Source organism: Gobio gobio, assembly GCF_949357685.1.
Source record: "Gobio gobio genome assembly, chromosome: 25".
NCBI lineage: Eukaryota > Metazoa > Chordata > Actinopteri > Cypriniformes > Gobionidae > Gobio > Gobio gobio.
Window position 1 is genome coordinate 6,332,095 of NC_137121.1, and position 20,680 is coordinate 6,352,774.

Below are 20,680 nucleotides of genomic sequence, written 5' to 3' on the forward strand. Positions count from 1 at the left end.
CAAATGTAATATAATTAATAATAAAAAAACGATATAGTATGATATAATATAATAATTTGATAAATACTATAAAAAACATCATTATATAATATAATATAATATAAAAATCATATAATGATGAGCGCGTCTGCGCACCCCTATATTTATATAATTATAAATATAATGTATTTTACACAGAACGCTCTGTATTACAATCATCAAACTTTTATTATCGTTTGTGTTTTAATTTAGAACTTTTATTTTGACAGCAGACATCGCTCGTGTTCCGACTTTAGACGTTCCTTGTTGCTGATGGAACTAACGTGCAACTTTCCATACATGTGTTCACCAGGATTAGTCAATGAATTGGTTTGGGTTTGGTTTCAATGGCTTTGGTCAGATAAGGCCGGTAGATGTGAGTGGACAGTTGACCTGTAAAGTGAACACACCTGTCCTGATACCAGATGTGCTCAGATCAGACTGTAGAGTCAGAGCCAGCTGGAGCTCCAGAGCTCATGTGCATCATACAGACTGTAAGTCAACTATGACTAACAAACATATACTTGTTTTTCTACAATATTAGTCACCTGTACTATAGCCTACCTAAGCTGTGATGAAATAAAATCATGTTATATTTACATATTATTTTGTGTATCTCACTTACATACATTTTATGCATATCCTTTGCTCACATCACACACACTCACCTAAAGGATTATTAGGAACACATACTAATACTGTGTTTGACCCCCTTTCGCCTTCAGAATTGCCTTAATTCTACGTGGCATTGATTCAACAAGGTGCTGAAAGCATTCTTTAGAAATGTTGGCCCATATTGATAGGAGAGCATCTTGCAGTTGATGGAGATTTGTGGGATGCACATCCAGGGCACGAAGCTCCCGTTCCACCACATCCCAAAGATGCTCTATTGGGTTGAGATCTGGTGACTGTGGGGCCATTTTAGTCCAGTGAACTCATTGTCATGTTCAAGAAACCAATTTGAAATGATTTGAGCTTTGTGACATGGAGCATTATCCTGCTGGAAGTAGCCATCAGAGGATGGGGACATGGTGGTCATAAAGGGATGAACATGGTCAGAAACAATGCTCAGGTAGGCCGTGGCATTTAAACGATGCCCAATTGGCACTAAGGGGCCTAAAGTGTGCCAAGAAAACATCCCCCACACCATTACACCACCACCACCAGCCTGCACAGTGGTAACAAGGCATGATGGATCCATGTTCTCATTCTGTTTACGCCAAATTCTGACTCTACCATCTGAATGTCTCAAAAGAAATCGAGACTCATCAGACCAGGCAACATTTTTCCAGTCTTCAACTGTCCAATTTTTGTGAGCTTGAGCAAATTGTAGCCTCTTTTTCCTACTTGTAGTGGAGATGAGTGGTACCCGGTGGGGTCTTCTGCTGTTGTAGCTCATCCGCCTCAAGGTTGTGTGTGTTGTGGCTTCACAAATGCTTTGCTGCAGACCTCGGTTGTAACGAGTGTTTATTTCAGTCAAAGTTGCTCTTCTATCAGCTTGAGTCAGTCGGCCCATTCTCCTCTGACCTCGAGCATCAACAAGGCATTTTCTCCCACAGGACTGCCGCATACTGGATGTTTTTCCCTTTTCACACCATTCTTTGTAAACCCTAGAAATGGTTGTGCGTGAAAATCCCAGTAACTGAGCAGATTGTGAAATACTCAGACCGGCCCGTCTGGCACCAACAACCATGCCACGCTCAAAATTGCTTAAATCACCTTTCTTTCCCATTCTGACATTCAGTTTGGAGTCCAGGAGATTGTCTTGACCAGGACCACACCCCTAAATGCATTGAAGCAACTGCCATGTGATTGGTTGATTAGATAATTGCATTAATGAGAAATTGAACAGGTGTTCCTAATAATCCTTTAGGTGAGTGTATATAATTGATTATTTTCTCTCTATAATCCCTTGTGTTGCAGGTGGCAGTCGTGTTTGTGTGTCAGGGTCCGGTTCATCGGGACAGGTGTGTGGAGAGAGTCAGGGGTGCACAGACGCTCTCATCAGTGAAAGATACCTGACGCTCAGCTTCACAGACCGAGTGGAATGCTGGGAAATACAGCAGCCACAAAACAAGCTTGTGTGGAAGAGGGAGCAAGACCTTTCGGACAATACCGGTAACATACAGACGTTTGTTTTGTGCACAGTCCTATCTGTTGCTAGTATAATGGTATTGATATGATGTATTTAAACAGGACAGACCGTCCCGCTGCCCTTGGTGCCAGGCGGGTATGTCATGCCCAGACCTCCTTTTTTCCGTCCGCTCTGCTCTGACCTCTGCGCCGTGAGCCTGGCGTTGGGCACCGAACACGCTGTGCTGCTGACTTCAGTCGGGACTGTGTATTCCTGGGGATCTGGCAGGTACAAGAAACGGCCGCTTTCACATCTACCTTGTTCGGTCCGAATTTTTGGACTTTTCAGTTTGGTCCGAGTCAAAATGACAGGTGTGAAACCTCCCCGTACCACGGTCCGGACCAAACAGACGAAATTTGGTCCGACGAAAAGAGGTATTCTCGGTCCGGATCAAACTGAACAAAGGTTCGTTTCTAGTGTGAAAGCATTTTCTGTATGGTTCAGACTTTCAGACCATTTACAGGAAGTTCCTGTTTATGTTTAAATATTATTTTTAATTTAGGCTAGATTGATTATGAAAAGTGAAAAGATGCGCAATATTTCAGAAGAAAGAAGGTCAGAAATGATTTTGAACAAAATTTTGTATGATTTTGCTTAGAAAGCCTTTCTTTAATGTGAATTTCGTTTCGTATAAATTGTATCTTAATTTTAATCAACGTATAATCAGATAATTGCCTGAATTTAATAAATAAGAAGCAAATAGTCTATAGCAGACAATAATCGTGGGTGCGATCACATGCTTTGCACATGAACTGGAGCGTCTCAAATAAACCCAAACTCAGCAGCTACTCGTCTCACAGAAATGAGAAATATGTGAATATAAAGCTTGAAATGTCCACTTTTAAACGTTACGAAAAGAAAATAGTCAAGCAATGCAATAGTTCACTAGTGGCAGCGATATGCGTCCGTTCATTCACTCTTGTCAAAGACGCTGACGTCAGACGCACGTCCGTTTACAAACCAATCAAAGTCCAGATGCCGCCCACATGATGAAGACGAGTGGACACAAGTGTGTCATGTTCAGTTCTTTAGTGCGCTCGCATAACTGCAATGTGAACCAAACCAAAACTAACCGAATGTATAAAATGTGTCAAAACATGAACTTCAGTTCGGACCTTGGTGCGGACTTTCAGGTGTGAAAACGCCCTAAATTTTACTAGATACTATAATAGTGCATACATACTGTAATGCAAAAAGCTTTATTTTAGTTGTAAATTATTTATATTTTTTATATTATATTATGAGTAGTATTTGTTGTACCACCTCTAATTTATGCTTATTGTGAAAAATCATTGTATTACAGTAATGTAATCATTTTACATAGTTTTATCAAAAGCATTATTAATTTCTTTAGGTGTAAAACGTATTTAATGCGTCTTTAGACTACTCAGTTCGCATGATGGATGTTTTCGAGATGGTGTGTTGTTTTGGCAGTCATGGTCAGCTGGGTCACGGCGCTCTGACCTCACAGGAGGAGCCTCAGGTGGTGGAGGCGCTGTGGGGCGTCCCGATCCGAGATGTGTCCGCTGGGAGCTGGCACTCTGCGTCCGTCAGCAGTGAGCTTATTCCACAAACATTCCCCGTCATATTCAGAGCATACTGACTGTTTATCTGAAATATGTTTGAAATAAATCTGTGGTTTGTTGTGTTTAGCTGGTGGGGACCTGTATATGTGGGGCTGGAATGAGAGCGGGCAGCTCGGTCTGCCATCTAGAGGCCTGGAGGAGGAAAAACGCAGAGCAAAAAGCAGTGGTAAAAGGACGAATATATATCTATATGACTGTACATATGAAGGTATTACTCAGGGCTGCCAACTCTCACGCATCATTCTCACACCAAACATCCATTTTCTCACGCAGTGAAAAACATTGCAGAGCAAAGGACAACAAAAGCAGAAAACAAACTCTGTCAATTTTATTCCAACAATAAATACCGTTTTGGCGCTCTTTAATGTGCCTCATTTTAACTGGCACGTGAACCGATCATCTCTTCCTCTTTACTACTAGTTATAGCATGAAATAAATAGGGATGCACGATATATCGCCACTATATCGGTGCCGGCCGATATTTGTTATCGGCCCGATAAAAAAAATGGCCGATATATTAAAGCTGATAAATAATGTGTTATTTCCTTCAGCTGAGACACAGTGGTTTTGTTTTTGTAATCAGGCTCTCAAAAATTATATAAAAATGTGGATTTAGATGTATCTGCCAATGTATCGGTTATCAGCTTTCAAATACAAAGAATTATCGGTATCGGTCAAAATGTTCTTATCAGTGCATGCCTAGAAATAACTATGAATGACCATCAGAGAGGGTGTGCTGAAATATACAGTTTAACTTACTGATATGTATCATGTGTCATGTGATCACTCAATCTGGGTTTCAAGCACGGGAAGAGGCCAAAACAGCTTGTAAACACTGTCATGTGATGTTACATTTACCTCTGGAAAAGCTGTAGAATTGTTAGCTACTCTAGAGAGGAGCATTTAGCTAAATATATTCACTATATTACATATTCATTCTATTTTTACTCGTATATCATTAAAAAGTAGATTTTTTTGAATTTGGCTTGAGAAAGCCTGACCAGAAAGTTTGAAAAAGGTTTTAAAGGCAATCAGAAAAAAGATGGATGGATGATTGATGGCTGATAGGTATATAGATGGATGGATGGTTGGTTGATGGATAGATGGATGATAGAGATATATAGTTGATGGATGGATGGTTGATGGACAGATGGATAGATAGATAGATAAATGGATGGCTGAATGGATGGATGATTGATGGATAGATGGATGATGGGTATATAGATGGATGGATGGATGATTGATGGCTAATAGGTATATAGATGGATAGATAGATAAATGGATGGCTGAATGGATGGATGGATGATTGATGGATAGATGGATGATAGGTATATAGATGGATGGATGGATGGATGGATGGATGGATGGATGGATGGATGGATGGATGGATGGATGGATGGATGGATGGATGGATGGATGGATGGATGGATGGATGGATGGATGGATGGATGGATGGATGGATGGATGGATGGATGGATGGATGGATGGATGGATGGATGGATGGATGGATGGATGGATGGATGGATGGATGGATGGATGGATGGATGGATGGATGGATGGATGGATGGATAGATAGATGGATGGATGGATGGATGGATGGATGGATGGATGATTGATGGATAGATGGATGATAAGTATATAGATGGATGGATGGATGATTGATCGATGATTGATGGATAGATGGATGGATTGATGGATGGATAATTGATGGATTGATGGCTGTTAGGTATATGGATGGATGGATGGATGTATGGATGATTGATGGATTGATGGCTGATAGGTATATAGATGGATGGATGGATAGATAAATGGATGGCTGAATGGATGGATGATTGATGGATAGATGGATGATAGGTATATAGATGGATGGATGGATGGATGATTGATGGATAGATGGATGATAGGTATATAGATGGATGGATGGATAGATAAATGGATGGCTGAATGGATGGATGATTGATGGATAGATGGATGATATGTATATAGATGGATGGATGGATGGATGGATGATTGATGGATAGATGGATGATAGGTATATAGATGGATGGATGGATGATTGATGGATAGATGGATGATAGGTATATAGATGGATGGATGGATGGATGATTGATGGATAGATGGATGATAGGTATATAGATGGATGGATGGATGATTGATGGATGATAGGTATATAGATGGATGGATGGATTGATGGATGATTGATTGATGGATAGATGGATGATAGGTATATAGATGGATGGATGATTGATGGCTGTTAGATAGATAGATAGATAGATAGATAGATAGATAGATAGATAGATAGATAGATAGATAGATAGATAGATAGATAGATAGATAGATAGATAGATAGATAGATAGATAGATAGATAGATAGATAGATAGATAGATAGATAGATAGATAGATAAATGGATGTTTAAACGGATGGATGATTGATGGATAGATGGATGATAAGTATATAGATGGATGGATCGATGATTGATGGATGATAGGTATATAGATGGATGGATCGATGGATGATTGATTGATGGATAGATGGATGGATGGATGGATGAGAGGGATATAGATGGATGGATGGATGGATGGATGGATGAACATTTTAAGACAGAACTGAACACACAGACCCGGCATGATCAGTCATAAGTTTCAAATGACATTCATAATCGGCCTCACAGTCGGTAAGTGATCCGGCTTAAGCTGAACTGAGGTTGGCATTGGCAACCATTGTATTACTACATACAGACATGTTTCTGTTTCTGTTTAGGAAGTGCTGACCAGACCACAAATAAAGATGAAAAGAACCAGGCCGATGTGTTCATCTCAATTCAAGCGTTCCCTGCTCTAGTGGACGTCCCGAATGTGTCCGAGATCAGCAGGATCAGCTGTGGATCCCGTCACACAGCGGCCGTCACAGGTCACATCCACATTTGATCATTGGAGCATAAACTGGACTCGAGCATCCCTGATGAGACGTAAAACTCATGGTTGAAAAATCCTTCATTTATTCTTTTCTTGTTCTTTAGGCACAGGGGATCTGTACACCTGGGGATGGGGTAAGTTTTGTTTTTAAGAAATAAATCAGCATAAATAGACTGTATATGCACTCCATTAAGATTTGTTAATGTTTTGGAAGACGTCTCAATTTAAAAATGTTCTAGTTTAGTATATTATTGTAAAATGTAATGTATTTCTGTGATCAAAGCTGTATTTTCAGCATCATTACTCCAGTCTTCAGTGTCACATGATCCTTCAGAAATCATTCTAATATGAGGATTTGAGCTGCTTATGGAAACTGTGATATACAGTAGTGGCCAAAAGTGATGTCAAATGGAGTCTTTAAACACCTCAGATGTAAAGTTATTCGCTGTCAAAATGAATGGGAGTCAATGGGATGCATAACAGTAGGTGAAGCCTTGGTTAGCAATGGAAGGTACGCTTTCCGGGTGCTGGATTACCCCCTTGATCTTTACCAAGTTTGGTCAGAATACAGTCAAGCGTTGCAGAGATACAGCCTAATGTCTATTTTCGCAAGTGCTACGTAAAATTCATTCATGCGTTATTCAAAAACAGTTTGATGAATCAACTTGAATTCCATAACTTTTTTGTTGGCATTGTTTGAAGATGATCTGGCTAAATTTTCGTGCAAATTGGATTGCCCGTCTAGGAGTTCGAAAATTCAGAATGGCGGGAAAGTTTTCTTGACAGAAAATGTTAGCCGATATATTGTGCATCTCTAAAGCCTGGAACACACCAAGCCGATGGTCGGCCGTAGGGCAGTTTTTGTGCGTCGGCCAACACACCCGCACCGTCGACTGACGTTGGTCCTTGCCGGCTATTTTTCTGCCGATTTGACGTGTTGAATCGGTGTCGGCGCTTGTCGGTCAGTCGGGCCATCTGATTGGCTGTTCTGCTAGCGAACCAGTGCATGAGAAAAAAAAACAAACAGAAGTGACCGTCTGTGGTGAGCGAGATTGCTTTGTTTATATCCCGGTAGCTCTTCTGGTTTCCCGCTTTGAAAAATGAAAACAGACGACTGCCACCAGCTGGTACGGAAAGCTATTTAGTGCAGTAGCGATGTGTCGTTCATGAACGATTCGTTCATTTTGAACGAATCTTTAATATGACTCGAGAACAACGGGTTGTCTCAGAGAGCGATTCGTTCATTTTGTGTTGACTGCGCATGCGCAACCTCCCATATGTTCTGTACAGGAAACAGAATCGATTAGTTCACCAGTCTCGAGTCTTCGGTTTTGAGTCATTCGTTCATCAAGTCCCAGCCCCATAGGCAAGGCTATGCAGTCACCGGAAACGGAAAAGATTAGTTCATCTCTCGAGTCTTCTCGTTCATATCGTTCGTTCAAGTCCCCATAGGCTGAATGCAGAAACAGTTCATCTCTCAGGTCTCGTTCTTTTGTCACGTGACGCGGCAGCCGTGTTGGATACAGAAATTAGTTAATTCCTTTACAGTCTATGGTTATTTCACAATTCCTTACAAACAAGCGAGTCGTTTGTTTAGTTCCGTTTTTAGCTAGTTTAATTGATTTTCCTATGAAGCCTGGACACATTGGATTGTTCAGAACGGATAGGCATTACAAATGTTTATTGCACATATCTGATGATTTTATAATAATAAATATATTACAACATGCAGTCAATAATATGACTGTAATGATGTATATGTTGCGACATACTGAACAGGGAAGCGGTCACGTGAAAAAAGAACGAACGACTTGAGAATGAACGAATGAACGAATGACTCAAACCCGAAGACACGAGAGATGAACTAAACTTTCCAGGGAACAGACGTGAATAAATGTGAAGTGACAAAAAAAAGAACGATTTGGATCGGGAGGTGAGGTGAACTTAACAAGCTAAGCAATTAATTAATAATATCTTTCTCAAAGTTTGGCCATGGCTGCATTAGCTTATAGTTTATTTTTTATTCCAAAAGTAGTAAATGTGTTGAAAAATGTAGCTGTAAATGTAAATGGTCGGCGTCGGTTTGGTGTGTTCCTAGCTTAATAAAGAGTGAAGATGTCCATTTTCCTAGGCTGGACATCACTATTGGCCACTACTGTATTTTTTACAGGATTCTTTGATGAACAGAATGATCAAAAGAACAGCTTTTATTTGAAATATAATCTTTTGTAACATTATAAATGTCACTTTTGATTACTTTAATGAGTCCTTGCTGAATAAGTAAGTATTCATTTCTTGAACCCAAACCTTCTGATTGGTTGAGTGTGTTAATTGTCATTTCAAAATGGCTAAAAGTTGCCTTTCTTCTGTCTGTCGTGTTATTAGGTCGTTATGGACAGCTGGGACATTGCACTGAAAATAGCACAGATGAGCCGACGCTAGTGGACCACTTCCCTAGTCACAGAATGTGTGTTCAGGATGTCGTCTGCGGGTTATGGAATACGTTTGTGTCCGCTGTGCCAAAAGAACAACCTCCGTCCTGACAGAAACCGACCCATTTCAGAATACCACACGAATACAAGGAAGTTGCAGTATTAAGAGTTTATTAAATTAGGTACAAATATATGTTCTAAAATACAGGATAGAAAGTCGGTTTCTTTAAACAGTGAGTAAAAAATGTTTTCAAACATATAAATGGTAGAAACATTAAACAAGAGAATACATTCACATGCTACATTATTGACAGATTAAAGACACAGGTGAAAAATCTGGACCGGAGAGCAGCTTCCGTTCTGTGTAAACTTCACAACACGATCTTGAATGAACTGCAAAAGAACAGCGAGGATCAGGAGAAATGCTGAAGTCAGAATTATCATGTCCTTTTGTTTGGGAAATTTCATATTTCTTTCTCTTTTGCCTCTCTACAAAAACAGGATGCTTTTTTCACACTAACACAATTTATATCAAATTTACATTTTAATGCAAACAAAGTAAATTAGGTGTGTAGCAACAGAAAATTTAATTTGCGTGAGCCAAATAAAATGTTAGAAAAAATTTGAAATGTTTAAAATGTAGAAATTAAAACCAAATATATATATATATATTAGGGCTGTCAAAAGATTAATCACGATTAATCACATCCAAGATAAAAGTTTGTGTTTACATAATATATGTGTGTGTACTCTGTATAATTATTATGTATATATCAATACAAACACATTCATGTATATATTTAAGAAATATTTGCATGTATATACTGTATATATATTTATATAATTTATATTATATATAAATATTTTATATATAAATATAATACATTTTTCTTAAATATATACATGCTTGTGTGTGTTTTTATATATAAATAATAATTATACACAGTACACACACATATATTATGTAAACACAAACTTTTATTTTGGATGAGATTAATCGCGATTAATCTTTTGACAGCCATAATATATATATATATATATATATATATATATAAAATAAATGAATAAAGCTATAAAGAAATGTAAAAATGACAAAATCACATAAAATGACAGAAAATAAAGCTCATTGAAAATATGAATAAATGCTATAATAGTATAGAATTTATACTAAAATAAAAGTACATAAATCAGCTAAATGAGTATGTCAAGCTTTATTGCTAACCCACAGCTCTTCACTAAATAATACAAACTAAACTGGGCTGTGTTTCCCAAAATCATAGTAAGCCGACCATGATTTGCAACAACAATGTACAAAAAAAATGAAACTTTTTATTGCATTTTTCGTGTACAGATAACAGCATTGTCAAACTGATCCCCGCTCACACGGATCCACAAAAATGACAAAAAACAAATCTGTATTCTGCTGCCAGGCCAGTAGACCACGATGTCACTTCATAAAGAAACACACTGTAAACACACGACTATACAGGGCTTGACATTCATTTTTTTGCTCACCAGCCGCTGTGGCTAGCGGCTTTCCAAAGTCATACTTTTGACATCGATACCATGGGGAAAAACTGCCATATAGATATTTTTAATATTATCTCATAATTTGGCAGAAGGATTATTCGTCACTGTGACTAATGAGTCATTCCATCAAAGACTACATTACTCATAATCCTTTGCCCAGACTCATCAGCACTCATTGTTTACACCTGTCTCATTTACCGCACTTCCTTGCCTATATAAACCATGTTCACTCTGTCATTCACTGCGAAGTCTTGTTTAGTGTTAAACTGCATTTCTGAGCGTTTTCCCCCGGTTTCATGTCTCTTGGTTTGTTGGATTTCTTGCCTGTTTCCCGGATTACCCTTTTGCCTCGGTCCCCTTGCTTTAGCCACGTTTCCACCGCAGGAACTTTCCCCAGGAACTAGGGACTTTGGGCTGGTACTCTGTGTGTTTCGACCGCAGGAACCGGGGTCTAAATGAAGTTCCAGGTGAATATCCAAAAGTCCCTGCTCGCGAGGTAGTACTTTTTCAGGTAGTTCAGGAACTTTCGGGGGTGGGACTTGAACATGCTGATTGGTTGAGCTCACGCAGCATTTTATTTCAACCGGCATTTTTAAAAGTGTTTTGTGAGGATCGTTCTGCGTTCAGTAAATATCAGTCTTGCTCTTTCTGTCCGATGGCCGCGTTCGTCTCAGCAATCGCACGGTCAATGTCCGTAATAGCTGATAATAACATACGTTGTCTTATTTTAAATCTAGCTTTACGAGCTTTCAGAATACGCTTTAGTATCAGTGCTCGTCTCTTTTCCGCCGTTTTGTTAATTACCTCGTTAGTAAACCAGCACATAACCAGCAAAAGCAGCTCTGCTTGCATCTCCTCCATACTTGTTATTGTTGCAGACAGTATCGCACAAAAATGATTCCTGTCCGTCGCTGACTGGGAAAAGCAGTCGCGCACGATCCCGCGTCTCTGTACTACGATTGTGGATTACCCTTTCATTAAAGCTGCGTTTGGACCCTCAGCCTTTGCGTTTCAGAGCAATTCGTTAAACACTGTCACTTTAAGAGCTGATGCACGGATCCATTACACTGTTACACATGCGTTTTCTTTCTCAACTGTTTACATTCACTTAAGACAGAACTGACGGTGTTTACGTGAATACTCGCCAAGACCGGCATTTTGACATTATTGTGTGTGTGTTTGACTGTTTAAAAGCAATAAGCAGCGAAAAAGAGCTCAATTTAGTGCTGAGAGGCGGCTTTATGTGAGCACAAAATCTGCAGGAATGAGTCAAATTATGCACAATCCCACGCCGAAATTCAAGCCCTGTAACCGCAACCATATTCATCCGGAGCAAATGAAGTGAGTGAGTGAGTGAGTGAGTGAGTGAGTGAGTGAGTGAGTGAGTGAGTGGAGGCGGGTTTGAGTGTAACTCGCTGTCGGAGAGAGAAAGAGACGCGGGTGTTGTGTGTCTGTTCTGAGGAAAATGAGTATTAGAAGCATTTCAGATATTTCAGTATCGATATGTATCCAATATTGCACTTAGTTCATTATTTTAGTTGCCTTTTTAAAAGACTACAATTGAAAAATGTATATATTATATATAAAATTCCACCAGCCAAAGTGGCTAATAGGAGTTACACGCCATTGCTGAAATACACACGTGTTTGGTGGGCGTTAATGTCAAGCCCTGCACAAATAGACTGAACACGTTATACGCATGTGCATGGCGTCACCCTTTTCAAAAAAAATAACGTGTTTTGTAGTTTATACAGAGACGATAACGGTATCGTTTTCAAAAACTTGCACTTCGAAACCCGATTTCAAAAGTTAGCATTTTCGGGCCCACAAAAAGCTGTTATCGTGTAAATGAACGGCCAAACCCCAAATGTAACCCACCCCCAAGTAGATCATTGCCACCAATTGCTTTTGGGAACCGCAGCCCTGTACAGTCAACATTCACAGTTCAATCTTAATTAGCCTGAAGGCAGCAAAATACGTCAACTGTCCAATTCATAGACAATTTTGTCTCTCACCTGACAAAATCTGGAGATCTGGAGATGACATGCTGAAATTCGGAGAGGTTCACTGTTCCGTCTTTATCGATGTCCGACTCCTCAAGGATCTGCACAATTACATTTGTTCACATTAGTAAAGTTCCTGACAGATGTCTCTCATTTTTGTCATGTGACGTGTATCCACCAGACTCACATTGCTTATGAGCTGCCTCATCTCCTCTGCAGTGAGACGGGTGTCGTCCGTCTCGCCCGTCAGACAGTTCACCAGCTTCTCCAGATCTCTAGAATCAAGTGTGCCGTCATCGTCAAAGTCTGCGGCGTAACAGAATAATGTTCAAGAAGTGTTAAAGTTATGTTTAATGGGGTTTGCTAAACTGTGAAAACTCAATTTAACCCTCTGGGGCTCTTCGGTCATTTCTGACCCAATTTTTTTTAAATAAAAAATGTTAAAAATCGTAGCTTTATCGGAATGCCCGAAACTTGGTGACTTTATTGGTACTTGGTATATGAACACCCAAAAAAATCGGGGACAGGATTTGAAAAGTCTAAGTGGTCGTAAAAAAAATAGTCACACTCAGGACCTTCGCGTCAAAAATGACCGCCATATAAATGAATGGGAAATTGGCAAAAATATGAAAATACAGAGTTTTTTTGTGCATACAATCTACAAATCAGCCAGGATGCAGAAAAAAAGGACTCAACAGTGAAGGGGTGAATCTCTAAAACATCAAGAGTGCAAAACAGACAAAAAAACTCACACACACACACACAAAAACACAATTCGCTTTTGGAATGGCACGCGTTCATTTGTGTGCGTGTGTTTTTGTGTTTATAAGTGTGTGTGTGTGAGTTTTTTTGTCTGTTTTGCACTCTTGATGTTTTAGAGATTCACCCCTTCACTGTTGAGTCCTTTTTTTCTGCATCCTGGATGATTTGTAGATTGTATGCACAAAACTCATTTCCTATGGGGGTCATTTTTGACCCAAAGGTCCTGAGTAGGGCTGCTCGATTATGGAAAAAATCATAATCACGATTATTTTGGTCAATATTGAAATCACGATTATGTAACACGATTATTTCACATGACTTTGGGAATGTGTTGTATTTATTAAAAATACACCTTTCAACAATTCAATTGAAATTGTAACATTTGTTGTACTTTTTGAACTATTAAAATAAATAATATAACATATATTCGAATCAAAGTATAAAAGTATTCACGTAAAAATGATAACCACAAATAAATAAGATCAACAATATGGTTCGGCTATGCTTTTCATGTACGTCTAACATTAGTTTTCAGGTACAGAAATGTATCAAATGTAAAATAACATTGCATATTTGAGTGCATAAATTAAAGATTAATCCTATTAAACTTACAAAAGCTATTCAATCAAGAGCGGTGAGTGATGTCCTTGTCTTTTGTTGTTTGACATTAAACAGACAGCAGTAAAGGCTACTGCCCCTTTAAGACCTCGCGTCTTCTTTATCGACTGTATAAAGTTCACTTAAGGCATATACAGACTATGTCTGCTAAGATACTCATCAAGATGGACATGTTGACATACGTTTTGTGTGAGTTTGTCCGTTTAAGAGCAAGACTTGAAAGAGAACTCAATATTTGCGCGCGCTCTCGGATGAGCGCACAGAGACACATTTTCTCACAGCGCGCGCGGCTTCTCATTCTAACCTAAACCCTAAAGCACTAAACCCGGGTGATGACGGTGAAAACGACTGGTCATATTCGAAAATATGGCAGCACTCGCAATCTCGCATGCATTGAACAAAGTTTACAAAGAGAGAATTATTTGAAAAATATGAAGGAAAAAAAGGACGTTTACACGGCTCCCCTGCTCTCGTCAGTTTTTGTTTCTTTATTAGATTGTCATAGGTCACTCTGTTTAATTTTCAAGTGGTTAAACAAATTCGTGGTGTTCCCTTGCGTCACAGCCACTGCCATGTAGCAAATCTTAGCATGTTTCTGCTCGTCGTCTGATTCCTCGAAGCCAAACTGTTCCCAGACAACGGAGTTGGTTTTGCCTTTTTTGCTCACCAAACGCTGCTGTAACTGCCCTCCTTCTGCCATCTTTACTCGCGCCGAGTTTTTAAATTCCAGCGGATGATATGCACACGAGACTCACGACCTGAGAGAGATTTGTGGGTTCGGGAGGGGCGGATGTGCGCGTGCGCGTGCGCGTTTCATTCAGAACGCAAGGCAAAATAATCGTTTTTTCTCGATTGTACTATTTTGGTGATCGTTGGGAGGCAAAATCGAAATCGAAATCGAAATTCGATTAATTGCACAGCCCTAGTCCTGAGTGTGACTATTTTTTTACGACCACTTAGACTTTTCAAATCCTGTCCCCAATTTTTTGGGGTGTTCATATACCAAGTACCAATAAAGTCACCAAGTTTCGGACCATTCCGATGAAGCTACGATTTTTTTCTTAAACGTATAAAACGCAAGATCCACTATAGTGGTAAAAATGTGCTATTGCGTGATAAAAAATGCTCAATGTGTCCACCGGATGGCACCGATCTCATTTAAAAAAATTGCTTTCATGAGGCCTAAGCATCTTTTTTATCTTAATCCCGCCCTCCGGGTCATTTTTGACCCGAAGGTCCTGAGTGTGACCCATAAATGAAGAACCCCAGAGGGTTAAGGGTGTGTTCACACTTGTAGTTCGGTTCTCTTGGTTCATTTGGTCTGGACCCCCCAAAAAAAGCATTTAGTCCTTGCCCGCTTAGCGTTCACTTTGGCATTTTAACACTGAACCTAAAGGCATAGGGATGCGTTCTCAACCTGATTGGTCGGCTTTTATGACGTATATTTTGCGTCGGAACTTACCGAAAACATCCAAAAGAACGCTGTGTGCGGCTAAAGTTGTATGTGCGTAGCTACATATGATGCTATTTTGACCAGCTGAGATCTCGTGAAGAGCTTATAAAGTGTGTAAAGGAGTCAAAACAGCGTCAGGAATCCCTCCGTCACACACACAAACCATAATCAAGACGCGGTTCTGACGCCTGTACTGAACTCTGACGGGCAACATCGCGACTATGACGAGAAAAAACAGGTGTGCTTGAGCTTTCTGCCCTTTTAAGGGTAGCATCTTGTGGCATCATGTCCTGTTTTTGGTTTGTTTAGATGTATTCAGTCTGTGTTGAACCGCATATTTCAGTCGAACCGCACCAGAGTTGGTTTGGAAGCGGAGCGAGACCCATCTTTTCAGCGGACTCGGCCCGCTTGCCTGGTTCAGAGTTCACACTCATTCTAATCTAACAGAGCAATCACACCAGAGTTCGTTTTAATCCAACCAAACGTGCCAAGTGTGAACACACCCTTAATGTCAATCTTAAAGGGTTAGTTCACCCAAAAATAAAAACTCTGTCATTAATTACTCACCCTCATGTCGTTCGACAGCCGTAAGACCTCCGTTCATATTTGGAACACAAATGAAGATATTTTAGTTGAAAGCTGATGCTGAGAAAGGCTTCAGACAGGCCTCCATTGGCATTCAGTACATTTACACTCCCAAGACCCATAAAAGACACTTAAAACGTCGTTACAAAGTCCATCTCACCACAGTGACTCTACAATAATTTTACGATGCGACGACAATAGTTTTTGTGCGCAAAAAAAAAATCAAAATAACACATTTATCCAACTTGTTCTTGTCTTCCGTGTGTGCCTCCACGACGCATGCGCGAGAATATGACGCAGATCCGGCGTTCGGGAATCCATGAAATGCACACTTTAGACCCCTTTTTGAGCACTACGCCGAGACCTAAAGCACGATCAATGTAGAATTCAACAGCTTAGACACACGCGTCTTCCTCTGCTCGTAAACAAATCGCTTCTGGGTCATGTGTCCGAACGCCGGATCTGCGTCATATTCTCGCGCATGCGTCGTGGAGGCACACACGGAAGACAAGAACAAGTTGGATAAAGGTGTTATTTAGATTTTTTTTTGTGCACAAAAACTATTGTCGTCGCATTGTAAAATTATTGTAGAGCCACTGTGGTGAGATGGACTTTGTAACGACGTTTTAAGTGCCTTTTATGGGTCTTGGGAGTGTAAATGTACTGAATGCCAATGAAAGCCTGTCTGAAGCCTTTCTCAGCATCAGCTTTACACTAAAATATCTTCATTTGTGTTCCGAATATGAACGGAGGTCTGACGGGTGTCGAACAACATGAGGGTGAGTAATTAATGACATAATTTTCATCTTTGGGTGAACTAACCCTTTAAGAGCGTTCCATCTATTACCAAAGATCCGGAAGGCGTAATGGGACTTGATTTCCAGGGTTGCCGAATCGCTGAAGGCACTCAAGAGGTCCAGGAAATCCTCAAAGGTTAAGCTGCCATCCTTCAAGTCAGAGGTCGAGAAGACGTGACATATCCTTTTCCGGAAGGGGTTAGACTGTAAAGGATCGAAACAACAATAAATCTCAAAGGACTATAAGAAATTATATGTTGCTTTTTAGAATCATTATGGTTTCCTTATTGTGACCAGAGTACAGACTTTATCTTTTACCTTCAGTTCAGGAAGCGTAAGGATCTTCTCCACGGACACCCTGGAGCTGTACGGCCCATTTTCTCTGCCCTGGAGTTCAGAGAATCTTTTGTGTGCCCTAAACAAACACATTGATGACGAGCCCTCGAAAGTATCAAGCGACGATCAATGACAAAAGTATCATTACATTAAATGTCATTATCAACGCAATGGCATTCAAACACTTTTAAGTGTTAGTAAAGCATCCAATAAACTCCAGAGCCACTTTCAATCATTTTACTGTATGTTTATGTAGTTCAGTCACTACAAGTAAGATTGATACCTTGCTGGAAAAAAAAAAATCACTTTACAAGAAATGCCAAGGCAAAATGTACCATAGTAGAGAAGTTGTACATAAAATTGTTTTATCTAAATCAGGGTAACACGTTAAAGTTGACAGTTACACATTACTACATGTACTTACTTTAGGCCTAGTAATAACAGTAGATAGGTAACTAAACCTAACCATAACTCTACAGTAAGTACATGTAGTTTATTAATATTACTTACTTGAGTAAGTACAATGTAACTACGTAACAAGGGCTAGGGTTACACTTTATTTTAAGGTGTCATTGTTACAGTGTAATTATATATTTAAGTACTGAGTAATATTAAGTAACTACATTACTTACTATAGTGTTAGGTTTAGGGTTAGTCATTACTTTGCTATCTATGTTAAGTACATGTAACAAGGACACTGTGAAATACATTTTAACCAAAATCCGTTTTGGTTTTCAGTGACTGACATGAAGTTAAAATAAAATAAAATATAAATATTAGATGAAAAACGTCAACGAAAAATTGGCAGATCATTGAAATAGAATTAAGCTGAAGTACTCAATGACTAATATTGATATAAAAATGTATCAAATTTAAATAGAAATATGAATAATATAATACAAATGACACAGAAAATGACTTAAAGTGAAAAGTAAAGGCTAATTCAAAATCATAATAAAATAACAGTATATATAACTCACTAAACAATACTAACTAAATTCTACAGTCAACATTCACAAATAAAAATGAGTTTGTGAGTAATTACTTAAGTACATTAAGAACAAGTTTAAGTACATTATGACTTTACTTACAGTAAGATTTCTTGCTTTGTGAGAAATGTAAGCTCCTGTGTTACACAAAAATTAAAAATTATAAACAAATAAAATCAACTAAATATTAATATGTATATACAAACCAAATATTAATATTTAATATTTATAGATCACTGATTTTTGAGATAAGGGACAAAACATGTCCCAAACACAAAAGCCAGAAATTTATGTTCAAAAGTAAGAATGTCAACACAATAAAAATACTTAGAAAGTTCTAAGGGAATTTGTATACTCATTGCTTATTCTTTTAAATCATTTCTTTAGTTACACATAAAAGCACACTCTAGTCTATACTTTACTAACTGTCCTCATCATGAGGTCACAATGTAAAACTGCCAAACAAAGCGCAACAAATTAAAAAATACATAGTTACATTAAAAGGCAAACTTTTTAAAGATATCAAATAATACAACAAGTAAATATTGAATTATATTTTCCATTAAAAATAGCTATAAAAGTTGTGTCCACACTTTGTGTCAGGATTTTGTATAATTCTGAATAAATCAGGCAGTGTCATGGGCAGCTTTAACTTGATAGTAACATTTACTATTTCCTGCTCATTGTGGATCTCACAGTAGGACACAGAAGTTATAGATTTTTTTATATTTTAAACAAACAATATTGAAGTCTCTGCGGTCACAGCCTTAACATGTCAACTCCGTCATCGCAGTGTAATAGTTTCTGTAAATAGTTGTGGGATAAATCTTGACATTTTTATATGTTTATAAAACAACAACTGAGGAAAAAAAACTAAATTGCTCCACTGTACAACATGTGATTAAGGTGGAAAAACATTCAATTTTGTCAACTCCGTCATGGTTTTATGTCTGATAGTTGACAAATGCTCTCAAAAAGTCTGTATAATGTGATTTAATACGTTTTTTTGCATATGGGGAATTCTTCTAATGCTGTGTTTATGATTCTATTTACATATACTGTATATTTGTCCCCAGCTGAATCTTTGATAACACCATCAGTATTTGTCAACTCTGTCAGTATTTTACACCGTCAGGTGGAGGAAGAAGTGTCTTATTCTTTTTTCAATTTATTGTGTAAAAATGTTAAAACATCAATATAACTATAAAATGATATGATGTCTAATTACCTAAGAACATTGGTGATATATGTTTATTATTCAAAGGAGGGAGGAGAATTAAGGAATTTAGATACTGGGTTGTTCATAATAGTGTGAAAACAAAAAATAAACAGAATGTATTTTATGATTTAGATCCTTTACTGAACACCAGTATTACATAACTTTTACATTGTTTTTGGATTGATTAAATTAAATTAGCATGCTTTTTAGTGTATTTGACGGAGTTGACATGGGTTATTATCCGAGACCTTTGTCTCCAAAAATACCAATTTCTAATAATGTAGTGGGGTTTTTTTACATTTTAAAACATGTTTGTCCCTTATCTCATCAGTGAAATAATACATATATGTTCATAATTAGATAGATAGATAGATAGATAGATAGATAGATAGATAGATAGATAGATAGATAGATAGATAGATAGATAGATAGATAGATACATAGATAGATACATAGATAGATAGATAGATACATAGATAGATAGATACATAGATAGATAGATATTAAATGCGTTTGCCTCACCTGATACTCTGATAGAAGATCTTTCGGCAACTTACTCGCGGTTCCCCCCATTACTTTGACTCTAACCTACAAAAAAGTCGAATAATGTCACTGTTGTTTCATAAAAACTAAGGCAAGATGCTGAAGTTTTGCTGTTTTTAGCCCAACAGGCTTAACAAACTTTGGTCGAAAGGCACTGCGCTTCCGCTTCCTGGATGACACGTCAGTTACTATGGGAACATTTTTAGCGTGCGAAGTACACAATAGATTTTTCTCTTATCTCCTTTTAGATTTATTACAAGGAAATAATGTTTGTTTGAAAGAAATAAAAATACCTTCTGCGTATTCAATAGCACAATACAAATGTGGAGGATAACTATAACTTTCAGTGATTAGGGAACTAAGATTTGAACTTGTTTTTACACTAAATAATATATTTTAACGTTACAGTGTTGTTACAAGTAGTGAAAAATACTGATGATCAACGTGAATGTAATAAATAATAATTTCCTGGAGCATCTTATTGTTCTATGTTATATAATTATGTCATTCTGACCAAGGAAAGACATTAAATTATTCATATAATATCATGTTGCTCTGACTTGGATCTGCAATTTTTCAATCAAGGTGGCATCATATCACAAATAATCCATTGTTATGATGTATTTATTCATGAAATAAATAAATTATCAATGTATAACATTTTATAGCTATGCATTCGTTGGCAGTACGATAGGGAATCAAAGCTATTTTTAGGTTTATTATTTTATGTATTTAATTTGATAGTGAGAGAAGTGTGA

At 38.1% G+C, this 20,680-nt stretch overlaps 2 protein-coding genes across 2 annotated transcripts; one reads left to right on the forward strand and one right to left on the reverse strand.

Moving 5' to 3' along the window:
• The first annotated feature begins 273 nt into the window (after positions 1-273).
• rccd1 (RCC1 domain containing 1) lies at positions 274-9,426 on the forward strand. The gene is made up of 8 exons (XM_079810202.1): positions 274-512; positions 1,942-2,136; positions 2,215-2,380; positions 3,587-3,708; positions 3,806-3,904; positions 6,501-6,650; positions 6,760-6,789; positions 9,041-9,426. The coding sequence occupies exons 1-8, from the start codon at positions 341-343 to the stop codon at positions 9,196-9,198; spliced, it is 1,092 nt and encodes a 363-aa protein (XP_079666328.1). The 5' UTR covers positions 274-340; the 3' UTR covers positions 9,199-9,426.
• cib1 (calcium and integrin binding 1 (calmyrin)) lies at positions 9,244-20,116 on the reverse strand. Its single transcript, XM_079810203.1, has 8 exons — positions 20,062-20,116; positions 19,902-19,967; positions 18,263-18,297; positions 17,154-17,250; positions 16,886-17,039; positions 12,808-12,926; positions 12,633-12,721; positions 9,244-9,480 (listed from the first exon to the last, which is right to left on the reverse strand). The coding sequence occupies exons 2-8, from the start codon at positions 19,950-19,952 to the stop codon at positions 9,459-9,461; spliced, it is 567 nt and encodes a 188-aa protein (XP_079666329.1). The 5' UTR covers positions 19,953-19,967; positions 20,062-20,116; the 3' UTR covers positions 9,244-9,458.
• Between the last annotated feature and the right edge of the window lie 564 nt (positions 20,117-20,680).